Here is a 13,041-nt window from a genome sequence, read left to right as displayed (position 1 = left end):
TCACATCGTCCGTCGGTCATTTACTTACCGGTGCCTGACTATGGTGTGCCCACTGTGCCCTTTAGTTGAACAAGACCCAGGAATAGTTAACACCATAACGTAGGGATTTGATCTCAATGAAGCTATTTGTGAATCCTTTGACTAGTCGTACTGCACCCCCGAATCGAAGGTTCGGCCAGGCCCAAGATCTAAAATAAAGGATTTTGGATTAGGTACTTATATTAAGTCGTATTTTCTTTTCGCAATGGTCAGGTGGTTGTGGTGGGGAATGGACAATGTTCCATTTCCCTGTTCCCTACTCTTACCACCATGAAAATTTCAAAAAGAAAATATGCGTTTCTTATTTACTTTTCCAAATTATTTGGATAATTCCCATGCATACTTATCCACCTTATTTGTCCATTCTAAAATTAAATTGCAAACGTTATTTTCGTCTCAACTGTGTCCCCTCCTCTTCACATCCACACTCGTCTCCCTCGTCCCATCTCCACCATGATTCGTTATCCACCTCCTCAATTTGTCCAACATTAAGTGGATTATTACATTTATAACATTTATTTACTTTATTACGTCAAAATAATAACAAACAACAAAAATAATAACGTTGTTGTCTTCCCACTTTGTTCTTCGGCGGTTTCCAAAATTTTCAACTGGGGATCATCATGTTTAAGTAGGTAGGTATACCAGCAGTAGGTTACTACTATAATTTGGCATACACAAAAAGTCCATTCCGAGGCTTAGGTGTAGGGGCAAACAGCCCTAGAGGATGGGTTAGGCTTCTACGAATCTACTACAAATTGGAGCCAAAGTTTCAAACATTAACGGGGGGTGGAGGGGGGCGAAGCCCCCCTCCCGAGCACGAAGTGCGAGTCCATAATATATACAGCCCCTTGTGTAACTGACTGACTGATTGACTGACTCACTCACTCACTCATTCATACTAATTCTAACCCACTTCTAGATGAGCTAGGAAGATGCGGTTTTCACCATTGGATTCCTTATTTTTTGTAGGTATTCAGAATTGTCTAAAACTGTCCTAATTACTCTCGAATGGAAAACTGTCTACAGTGCCTATCTTATGTCTGTCTAGCATGTCTATTACATGTATTTTGTCTATTGTAATAGTTATCTAATTATGTCACTCAGAACTCAGAACCTTGTCAATGTCAAAACATCAGTTAGCCTAGTGCAGTTATAGGCTGTAGGTATCGTTCATCGTGGTACTCCTGTACCAGGGGTTTCCAACTTCCATGTGTAAGCGGGCCACATGCTACCGTAGGCAGGTACTTCGCGGGCCACATATACACAGGGGAGCAGGCCCGTATCCAGGATTTTCTTGATGGGATGGGGGGTGGATGGTCCATTTTTGGAGTCCGCCCCATAGAAAAAGAGCAAAAATCAAGCCCGAGGGGGGCCACCCTAAAAGCTTCGCGGGCCACAACAATAGTCTGGCGGGCCACATGTACCTCGAGGGCCGCTAGTTGGAAATCGTCCTAGTCCTATACAGTAGGTATCGTCATTTATTTTAACAAGTTGACGGGGGGTGAAACCCATTGTTCAAGCTACCTATTAAGGCCGTAGCCAAAACACAGTCCTGACTCCTACTTTACAGGGGGCTACAGAAGAAATACGATAACAATTTAATGGTCCCGAAAAGTACATCATGTTCTTAGTGGAATAACAGAAGATTAGGGTGAATCAAAATTGAATATAAAATCCATTATTATTACTATGTTCCTTCTCTCCTCAGATGTCGAGCTGCTCCCCTCTCACATCACCCACGGGGCGGGTGGTCCCGTACCCAAGTTAGTAGTGTCCGATCTGATGATCCCCAAACCCGTCAAATCTGCCGGGGATAAGATCCTCGACCCCGCCGTCAGTGTGAAAGATTTCCCTGGAGCCCCCAAACCAGTCAAATCTGCCGGGGATAAGATCCTTGACCCGGCCGTCAGCGTGAAAGGCCTCACTGGGGCTTCTAACGCGGGTAACGTGCTCGCTCCCGGCCCGCTGATAACGTCTGTGAATGATTTGATGCTACACGGGGACAGTAGCTCCCGTCCGGGGAACTCTGACAAGAAGGACCTTCCAGCAAGGTAAGAGTATTGAGCCCCCCCAACTTGGTCTTTCAATTTAGGGGCTTGGCTTTCGACGTCTGTAGAATAGAATATACATATGTACCTTGTTTTTTTTTTTTTTTTTAAGAGGTTTGACAGAGGGAACTGTAACTGCTATGGTCTTATCGTCCCGAAATCGAAGAGAGAAGGAAGACAGGATAGGAGAAAGCCAGCCGTTCCGAGAACGAACCCTATACGCCCATTCAACAGTAATTTGTCCCTACTTAAGTACCTACTTAGCCTTTCAGGAGCATGTATTATTATAAATTTCATACCTTTACAATATTGCTGCAATAAGTACATATCTGCCTACGTCTTTCTGCCTACGTTCTTCCAACATTCAATTTCCTACAATATTGCAAACCTACAAACAACGCCTACTTTCAAACAATATTAATATTATTTTATAATCCAGTGATCCCTCACCTCATCTGCGCCCATATGGAACATCTCATCTCCATACTTGGCCATCCCCATCAGCTCCCCGTAGATATCCTTCAGAACCGTGTACACATGTGGGTTGATCGGGTTCAGTTGCCCACACGGGGGCTGGATGCAGTTCGCCCGCCAAGACGGATCATTGAGGCAAACGATCAGGTCCCCAAGTCCATAACTACAATGACGATAATAATAATTTACATGAGGTTCTAAATTGAAATTTAAAATCTGTCCTATTTGCTGGTGGGTAGGTATATTGGTATATCTCACTAAATCATGAAATATGTCCATCAGTAAATTCAATTTAAAAATTGCTTAATCTGTATGAAAAATATGTAAACTCTTAAAATGTCATAATAAAATTACAAAGCATACTAACTCAGAATGAAACTGAAGATATAAATTGTATTAAATAAACTCCCCATCCGTGGCACAAGCTCCGGCTTTTACGGATGGGTATACCATTTTGTTGAATATTCATTTAATCCGCGAGTACTCGCTAGTCTGAAAGTTACACGAGTACTCGCGGGTGAGCGCACTTTTTATCGGAAAATTCGAGTTTTCCTTGAAATTTTTGATCAGAATTTGTGACCTACTTCTTCTCAAGATGCTTCGACATTATTCTAGTATGTTATCAAGAAGGTTGCTGTTGAGAGATTTGTACCGAACAACTAAGTGGAGGGGGGCGAAGCCCCCCTCCCGAGCACGTAATAATTATACAAATAAATGGTAAACGACACCCAATTCCAATCAAGAAGGGGCATCATTATGACAGATACTAGTACCCATTCCAGGCAAGAATTGAGTAATCTTTATCTATTATATTTAATGCCTACCTGAATAAATAAATAGTGTTAATGAAATAGAATAATCCTGAAGCCTTGAATCCCTTCCTGTCCTGGAATCGTCCCTGGTCAGGTTCGAGGAGAGAAAAGGTCAGCCGTCAGGTCTTATATTCCTCTCTCGCTCTATCTCGTTTCTGAATCGTCCCTGGTCAGGTTCGAGGAGAGAAAAGGTCAGCCGTCAGGTCTTATATTCCTCTCTCGCTCTATCTCGTTTCTTTTTTTTTCCTGGTAAAAATTTTGTGATAATACGAACTAAAAAATTCCAGGAAATCCTTCTCTCTCTCTCTCTCTCTCTCTCTCTCTCTCTCTCTCTCTCTCTGTCTCTCTCTCTCTTGTATAATATGATTGGAAAGAGCGAGAGAGAGAGACAGAGAGAAACGAGAGCTTCGAAAAACGAAATGTGTTACGTTCCAGAGAACGAAGGTAGAAAAGGGTCTCTCTCTTTGTTTGGAAGTGGTTTGGACATGGAGGAAGAAGAAGAAGAAGAAGAAGAAGAAGAAGAAGAAAAAGATAAAGAAGAAGAAGAAGAAGAAGAAGGAAGGGTAGGTGTAGAATTTTTGTAGAGAAAAATAATATGGTTTCACGGAACTGAGAGTATAGTATTGGGTGATGTGATGATTGTTCTGATGATGATCATGATACTGAAAAATAATATGGTTTCACGGAACTGAGAGTATAGTATTGGGTGATGTGATGATTGTTCTGATGATGATCATGATACTGGTCGAGAGGTCGAGAGATAGACTAGTGGTTAGTGGTGGCTCTTGATTCTTGATTTTATCACAAGTCTGATGGTTTCGTAGGGATCTTGGAATTTTGTTTAGTTGCACAATTGTCAGAGTTTCTTGTACCTTAGGTGTTTTAAAATCTTCCAGTCACTTATGCCGAAAATCGATGAAAACACAGTGATTCAAGAAGGCTTTGACTTAGAAAACATAAGTGCTTTTAACTTTACTAATCATCCTAATTTGCCTCACCCAAATAGGTAACCACAATTTGCCTTATTTGTGAATCCTTTGACTAGTCGTACTGCACCCCCGAATCGAAGGTTCGGCCAGGCCCAAGATCTAAAATAAAGGATTTTGGATTACTTATATTAAGTATTTTCGTATTTTCTTTTCGCAATGGTCAGGTAGTTGTGGTGGGGAATGGACAATGTTCCATTTCCCTGTTCCCTACTCTTACCACCATGAAAATTTCAAAAAGAAAATACGCGTTTCTTATTTACTTCTCTCAAAAACTGTCTCCAAATTATTTGGATAATTCCCATGCATACTTATCTACCTTATTTGTCCATTCTAAAATTAAATTGCAAACGTTATTTTCGTCTCAACTGTGTCCCCTCCTCTTCACATCCACTCTCGTCTCCCTCGTCCCATCTCCACCATGATTCGTTATCCACCTCCTCAATTTGTCCAACATTCAGTGGATTATTATATTTATAACATTAATTTACTTTATTACGTCAAAATAATAACAAACAACAAAAATAATAACGTTGTTGTCTTTCCACTATGTTCTTCGGCGGTTTCCAAAATTTTGAACTGGGGATCATCATCAGGTAGGTACCAGCAGTAGGTTACTACTACGTATAAATTGGCGTACACAAAAAGTCCATTCCGAGGCTTAGGTGTAGGGGCAAATTTGTTCGTTATCGCGTCGGTTCTTGGAACGACCTGCGCTCAACGTCCGGCGTTCTGACGCTCGCTTTGTTGAGTGGGAATTGAATGGAATATAAATGACTTTGCTTTTTTTATTGCAATCGGTCCAACTTTTCAAAATTGGGAAATGGGTGGAAATATCTGTTTTATTGGAGTAGGAATTTTCGATTTAGGTAGGTATTTTGAATTCTGATTTGCTTCGTTGGGGTTCTCAGGAATATTTTGGAAAGCGACGTTCCTTATGGCTTGATCAAACAAGGCCAGTATGTCAGTACCAGTAGGCAGTTCAGCTGCTGGACCCGTGTAAACACCAACGGCTTTTAGTAACTGTCCAGATCCAGTCCAGTTGGGAGAGGGAGAGACGAAATTTCCGATCGATGTTTGACAAATGAGCTTTTCACCTTACTAAATGACCTGAAAATCAATTTATTTGATGGCAAGAATCGGGTGATAGCACCTTGATTATTATGCCATAGTTTTTTTTTTTTTTTTTTTTTCAACCACACCACCGAGCTCCTCCATGACCGCAACAAATTTCAATTTTCAAAGGTTGAGCACCGCTCTATGGCACAATGATACAACGAAAGCAATCGAATGACGATGACGTCTCCAATCTCGGGAACGTGGAATGGTGGAATGATGATAACGCCATTTTCATTTCCAAGTTTGTTTTATGCTCGACAAAGCGTGAATGAATGGAATTTCTCGGAATTCCTTCGAGAGATGTTGCTTACAAAACAGTTTCGACGAGATTTTTCGCCGGAAAATGTTATGCAGTAGGAGGTGTTTCGCTTGTTTTTTGAGGAACTATGCTGATGCAACTCCGAAATTTGTTCGTTATCGCGTCGGTTCTTGGAACGACCTGCGCTCAACGTCCGGCGTTCTGACGCTCGCTTTGTTGAGTGGGAATTGAATGGGAATAAATGACTTAGATTTTTTGGGAATAGGAATTTTCTCTTTAGGTATTTCGAATTCTGCTTTGCTTCGTTGGGGTTCTCAGGAATATTTTGGAAAGCGACGTTCCTTATGGCTTGATTAGACAAGGCCAGTATGTCAGTAGGCAGTTCAGCTGCTGTACCCGTGTAAACACCAACGGCTTTTAGTAACTGTCCAGTTCCAGTCCAGTTGGGAGAGGGAGAGACGAAATTTCCGATCGATGTTTGACAAATGAGTGTTTAAATGACTTTTCACCTTACTAAATGACCTGAAAAGCAATTTATTTGATGGCAAGAATCGGGTGATAGCACCCTGATTATTATCATTACTTATGTCGAATATGTTAGAAGACACGAGGTACGAGGTAGGTACCTTGATGTGGTATGATAATTATGTGAGTTCACAGCAAATATTCTTCAAACTTTTTCAAAGCAATTTAAGGGAGTTCTGAGTATTTCACACATATGTAAGTGGAAGAAAAGGCAAACAGAGGAGAAGGAAAACTCTTTCTCCGAGTCAAAAGTCAATTTTATCGTCATTTTGGAAAAGTCAATTTCGTCGACAATTTAATTCGCTTGCGCCGCTTTCCGACGTAACCTTTCAACCTTGGGGACATCAGCAACTTATTTCCCCAGAGAGCCATCACTGTCACGTGTACTTTTCTCGACGAAATTTTCCGGGAAATCGCCCAGGTTTTGTTTTCCCATTTTCCTCCCTTTCACCCCCGTACCCGAATGGTGTCGATTGTTGACGAACGACCCCGATGTGCAGCCCCACGCACCTATTCCTGATCTACCTATCTATTACCTATTATGATTATACAAAGCACCTAATTTTAAAGTTTGTGAATGGAATATGTGACTAGTTTGATTGCCTAATTAATATAAAGCTCATTAACGCCTTTCATCGGGTCAAACGTCCATTTCATAAGCCCTTAAGCGAATGTTTGTTGCCAAAATAAGGTCACACATACATACATAATCTTATAAATTTTGTACCTATTTAAAATTAATAATATTGACATCTAATAGCAAACGAAAATTTGATCCGGTAGTTGATCTGGTAAACCAAACGACCTCAAATTACATGAATTTGCCTCTAGCTTTACGTGTCTTGTCCGGTGGCATATTAATGACAATAAGTAGGTTTCCACTTGGAATGTTTTATATTTTACGAGTTTAATGCTTTACAATGCTTTACGAATATATCTTTGCCACGAGTTGCATTATATTCCACGGTCCGTAGCCATTACGTCATTGTTTTCGACCATTACGTCATTGGAAGAATTATGTGGAACACTTTATGTGTCAATGTGTGCAAATAGTTTTTATATGTTTTTTCAAACAAAATAGTGTTTGTTTTTGAATTTGGAAATTTGGCAACTAGCTAAATCAATTTATTAGGAGCATGTTTTGTATAGGTATTGAGACGCGTATATGCCAATACCTAGTGACATACCTATACGTTTACTCGAATTATTCCAAACATTTTCTAAAACAGCTCCCTAAGACCAGCCCTAATAATGTACAATATTAATATTGTTCTAATAATGACCCCCATCTCTTTTGGTTTGTTTCAGATTACAAGCCGCATTGATATTTGCCTCTAGCTTTACGTGTCTTGTCCGGTGGCATATTAATGACAATAAGTAGGTTTCCACTTGGAATGTTTTATATTTTACGAGTATAATGCTTTACAATGCTTTACGAATATATCTTTGCCACGAGTTGCATTATATTTAACGGTCCGTAGCCATTACGTCATTGTTTTCGACCATTACGTCATTGGAAGAATTATGTGGAACACTTAATGTGTCAATGTGTGCAAATATTTTTTATATGTTTTTTCAAACAAAATAGTTTTTGTTTTTGGAAATTTGGCAACTAGCTAAATCAATTATTAGGAGCATGTTTTGTATAGGTATTGAGAATTTGAGACGCGTAGGTATATGCCAATACCTAGTGACATACCTATACGTTTACTCGAATTATTCCAAACATATTTCTAAAACAGCTCCCTAAGACCAGCCAATCACTATCAGGTATTACGTAGACCTGATCAGGTGTACCTGATAGTGAGTGGCTATCCTAATACATAATTATGTTTGTGAAATTGTGAATGTACAATATTAATATTGTTCTAATAATGACCCCCATCTCTTTTAGTTTGTTTCAGATTACAAGCCGCATTGAACGTTTCTTCAACCGCCTGGTCCCCCAAGACATGGAGATATGTTGACATCCGCCCTCTGTCCAAAATGTCACCATCAACTGATCGAGCCCTGTCCCAAATCGTCCCCTTTCTACCCCACTGCCGGCCACCCTCTCACCCAACCCGACCATGTCCAACCAGACTGCAACAATGTGGTGCTCAACGTGGAAGTCAGTCTGAAGATAGAGTTACCCAAACACTGTCTCAACACTCTCAACAGCAATGTGACAGTTGTATCCAAAGCTTTACAATGTGGAGGCGGCATCGTCCTTCCGACATCGGAAAACGAAGACAATTCAACAGACTTAGACAAGTATTTAGAAAATCCTTCCCATGTCCGAAGTATAGAAAGCACATATCCAATCGGTTTCGACGAAAATCGAAGGAACTTCGGCCGAGGAGCTCCAGAAATAAGACTGAATCAAAGTTGCGCTGTGACACCAAATCCGACCTTGCCTCTGAACATTCCAATGGGCAGAGAGATATGCCAACGAGACCTGGACACCCTCACTGCCACCGTCAAAGTTCTCAGAATGTCAGGTGAGTGCAACGGTCAAAACTTCTACGTATTTATTATATTCAAGGCTATTTATGTTTTTGAAAGTACATACGGAGTAGAATTCGGGGAATCATGGTGTTCAGAACAGTGTAAAGTTAAACATCTGGTATACTTACCATTGAAGAGTTCCATATAAAAAAGATTGGGTTACTGAGCTTACTTTCAATTACGTATAATGAAATTTTCAAAAGGTTTACACAATTTGGTCTTTGGGTAGCTCTTCTCAGAAAATGGCATAAATCAGTCCGCCTCTTAAAGGTGTGTCCTAACATAGTCGATCGATATCAATGGATGAGATAAACCCATGTTGTCGAGGCAGTGTGGACGTGTCAGTCGATCGATGTCCGGTCGACCATGTGTGGACACACCTTAGGCCTTCAAAGAAGTCTGGATAGTCAAGCAATTCAAGAATAGGTTCATAGTCAGAGAAAGGTTTTCTTTCCCAGAGCATGTTATCAATATCCTCTTTACCGATTTCAGATTTTTGAAGATAGAGTTACCCAAACACTGTCTCAACACTCTCAACAGCAATGTGACAGTTGTATCCAAAGCTTTACAATGTGGAGGCGGCATTGTCCTTCCGACACCATCGGAAAACGAAGACAATTCAACAGACTTAGACAAGTATTTAGAAAATCCTTCCCATGTCCGAAGTATAGAAAGCACATATCCAATCGGTTTCGACGAAAATCGAAGGAACTTCGGCCGAGGAGCTCCAGAAATAAGACTGAATCAAAGTTGCGCTGTGACACCAAACCCGACCTTGCCTCTGAACATTCCAATGGGCAGAGAGATATGCCAACGAGACCTGGACACCCTCACTGCCACCGTCAAAGTTCTCAGAATGTCAGGTGAGTGCAACGGTCACAACTTCTACGTATTTATTTTATTCAAGGCTATTTATGTTTTTGAAAGTACATACGGAGTAGTATTCGGGGAATCATGGTGTTCAGAACAGTGTAAAGTTGTAAACTGGCATACCATTGAAGAGTTCCATAGAAAAAGTGTGGGTTACTGAGCTTACTTGCAATTACGTATAATGAAATTTTCAGAGGGTGGGTAGCTCTTCTCAGAAAATGGCATAAATCAGTTCGCCTCTTAAAGGTGTGTCCTAACATAGTCGATCGACATCAATGGATGAGATAAACCCATGTTGTCGAGGCAGTGTGGACGTGTCAGTTTAAGTTCGGTCGACTATGTGTGGACACACCTTAAGCCTTCAAAGAAGTGTGGATAGTCAAGTCATTCAAGAATAGGTTCATAGTTAGAGAAAGGTTTTCTTTCCCAGAGCATGTTATCAATATCCTCTTTACCGATTCCAGGTTTCTACTACGAGTCCATCAGTCAGCAAAAAGCGTTAGACCTCCTAACCAACAAGTCACCAGGTGGCCGGTGTGTTGTTCCAGCATTTGATGAAAACCTGTGGACAATATTACAAAGACTTGATTAATTTTTCTCAAGAGGTTTGATAGAGGGAACTGTAAATGCTAAGCTCTTATCGTCCCGAAATCGAAGAGAGAAGAAAGACAGGATAGGAGAAAGCCAGCCGTTCCGAGAACGAACCCTATACGCCCATTCAACAGTAATTTGTCCCTACTTAAGTACCTACTTAGCCTTTCAGGAGCATGTATTATTATAAATTTCATACCTTTACAATATTGCTGCAATAAGTACATATCTGCCTACGTCTTTCTGCCTACGTTCTTCCAACAAGTCACCAGGGACGTTCCTAGTTCGAAACTCTTCAAATCCTCAGCATATATTCGCCATCAGTGTTCAGACGATAAAAGGTCAGTAATTTCGGCCTTGAGGACCGGAAGCTATTTGTCGGATTTCTATAGGCATCTTCTTAGAAATGGGAACCCTCGTCAGCCAAATCAAAAACGGAATACACATGCCTAGGCTTACGAGTATGAACACTAAGTACCTATCTGTTATATGAACTCTACGTAATACGTATACATTACACACGTGATAATATTACATAAAACTTCTCACTTTTTTAAGTTTTTAATGTCATGTGCGATGTTTCATTTTTTCCTTAAAAAGTCACCAGGGACGTTCCTAGTTCGAAACTCTTCAAATCCTCAGCATATATTCGCCATCAGTGTTCAGACGATAAAAGGTCAGTAATTCCGGCCTTGAGGACCGGAAGCTATTGGTCGGATTTCTATAGGCATCTTCTTAGAAATGGGAACCCTCGTCAGCCAAATCAAAAACGGAATACTTACACATGCCTAGGCTTACGAGTATGAACACTAAGTACCTACCTATCTGTTATATGAACTCTACGTAATACGTATACATTACACACGTGATAATATTACATAAAACTTCTCACTTTTCTAAGTTTTTAATGTCATGTGCCATGTTTCATTTTTTCCTTCAAGAACTCGAAGTTAAGCAACGTCATACAGGCTATTGCCTCAATATTGCGCGTGGCTGTATGTATCGAGTTTTTTGGGATGTTTGGTAACTTGTTATCAGACGTTTTTAATTACCAATATGAATATACCTACCAATAAGCAGTAAGTTGAGGTCAAGGTACAATTTCATAGTAAATTTGGACTGATTTGATAAAATCTGATTCGGTGAATGAAAATGTTTTGTAGTAAAGTACCGCTGATACTGTACCAGTAATGCTTCGGTGGTGCCGAGGTCATTAGAAGAAGAAAAAAAGTACAAATCAGGTGTATTTCCAAAATCAATACTGTGCTAATGACGCGTTTTCTTTCCCTGCTGGTAAATTTGTACTGATTTCATGAAATCTGAATCGGTGAATGAAAGTTTCATGTAGTAATTAAGACAATTAGGTACCAACTAGGTGTATTCCCCAAATTAACACCGTTTATTGCCTCAATATTGCGCGTGGCTGTATGTATCGAGTTTTTTGGGATGTTTGGTAACTTGTTATCAGACGTTTTTAATTACCAATATACCTACCAATAAGCAGTAAGTTGAGGTCAAGGTACAATCTCATAGTAAATTTGGACTGATTTGATAAAATCTGATTCGGTGAATGAAAATGTTTTGTAGTAAAGTAATGCTTCGGTGGTGCCGAGGTCATTAGAAGAAGAAAAAGAAGAAGAAGAAAAAAAAGTACAAATCAGGTGTTTTTCCAAAATCAATACTGTGCTAAATGACGCGTTTTCTATCCCTGCCAGTAAATTTGTACTGATTTCATGAAATCAGAATCGGTGAATGAGAGTTTCATGTCGTAAGACAATTAAGTACCAATCAGGTGTATTCCCCAAATTAACACCGTGCTAATGACGCGTTTTCCCTGTTTTCCCCCGGCAGGTCCCACAAGTGTACGTTTAAACTACCTAAACGGCCTGTTCTACTTTGACTGCGACGACCATCTTCACGACAGGATTGCAAAATTCCCCTGCGTCATTCAACTCATTGAACATTACATCAAGACGCGTTTTCCCTGTTTTCCCCCGGCAGGTCCCACAAGTGTACGTTTAAACTACCTAAACGGCCTGTTCTACTTTGACTGCGACGACCACCTTCACGACAGGATTGCAAAATTCCCGTGCGTCATTCAACTCATTGAACATTACATCAAGCACGCCGCTCCTTCTGCCCCTAGCGGAACCTCGGGGAAACAGCAAGTCTGGCTGGACTACTTCACCAGAAAGTACTACAGCAAGATTCTCCTGGTAAAACCCCTGCGCAAGGAAATCCCCAAGTTGCAACAGCTGTGTAGGAGTGCTATTTATAAGAACAACCTGTATGTGTCCAGTCATAGTATTCCTCACTCGCTGGTGACCTATCTGAAGCAGTTCCCGTATGCGGTGTGATGGGATTGACCGTCACTACTTCACCAGAAAGTACTACAGCAAGATTCTCCTGGTAAAACCCCTGCGCAAGGAAATCCCCAAGTTGCAACAGCTGTGTAGGAGCGCTATATATAAGAACAACCTGTATGTGTCCAGTCATAGCATTCCTCACTCGCTGGTGACCTATCTGAAGCAGTTCCCGTATGCGGTGTGATGGGATTGACCGTTACCTGTTGGTCATTTACTCACAGGTATTTGACTGTCACCTGTCGTTCATTTACTTGGGCCAGCCACTACTGAAGTACTGATCATGTGTATCTGTCAGGGTGTCAGGTCTATCTGATAGTGAGTGGCTGGCCTTACCGGTGCCTGATTGTAGCTAGGCGCTGACTTCGGTCATTTATGTAGTTTATCAGAGTTATCGGTTTGATTGACCGTCACATCGTCCGTCGGTCATTTACTTACCGGTGCCTGACTATGGTGTGCCCACTG

General features: G+C 40.8%; 1 protein-coding gene across 1 annotated transcript in view; it reads left to right on the top strand.

The window, feature by feature from the left end:
- LOC103505153 (suppressor of cytokine signaling 2-like) overlaps positions 1 to 12,580 on the top strand; it is a 39,711-nt gene extending 27,131 nt beyond the window's left edge. The window contains exons 2-5 of the mRNA XM_026820516.1: positions 8,160 to 8,745; positions 10,087 to 10,149; positions 10,486 to 10,554; positions 12,215 to 12,580. Coding sequence (XP_026676317.1) covers positions 8,226 to 8,745; positions 10,087 to 10,149; positions 10,486 to 10,554; positions 12,215 to 12,570 — 1,008 coding nt within the window. The 5' untranslated portion in view covers positions 8,160 to 8,225 and the 3' untranslated portion in view covers positions 12,571 to 12,580. The remainder of the gene's footprint in view (positions 1 to 8,159; positions 8,746 to 10,086; positions 10,150 to 10,485; positions 10,555 to 12,214) is intronic.
- Positions 12,581 to 13,041: the final 461 nt, after the last annotated feature.

The sequence above is a fragment of the Diaphorina citri genome, unplaced genomic scaffold (assembly GCF_000475195.1).
Source record: "Diaphorina citri unplaced genomic scaffold, Diaci psyllid genome assembly version 1.1 scaffold154, whole genome shotgun sequence".
In the NCBI taxonomy this organism is placed as follows: Eukaryota; Metazoa; Arthropoda; class Insecta; order Hemiptera; family Psyllidae; genus Diaphorina; species Diaphorina citri.
This window is presented reverse-complemented; position numbering and strand designations above follow the sequence as displayed.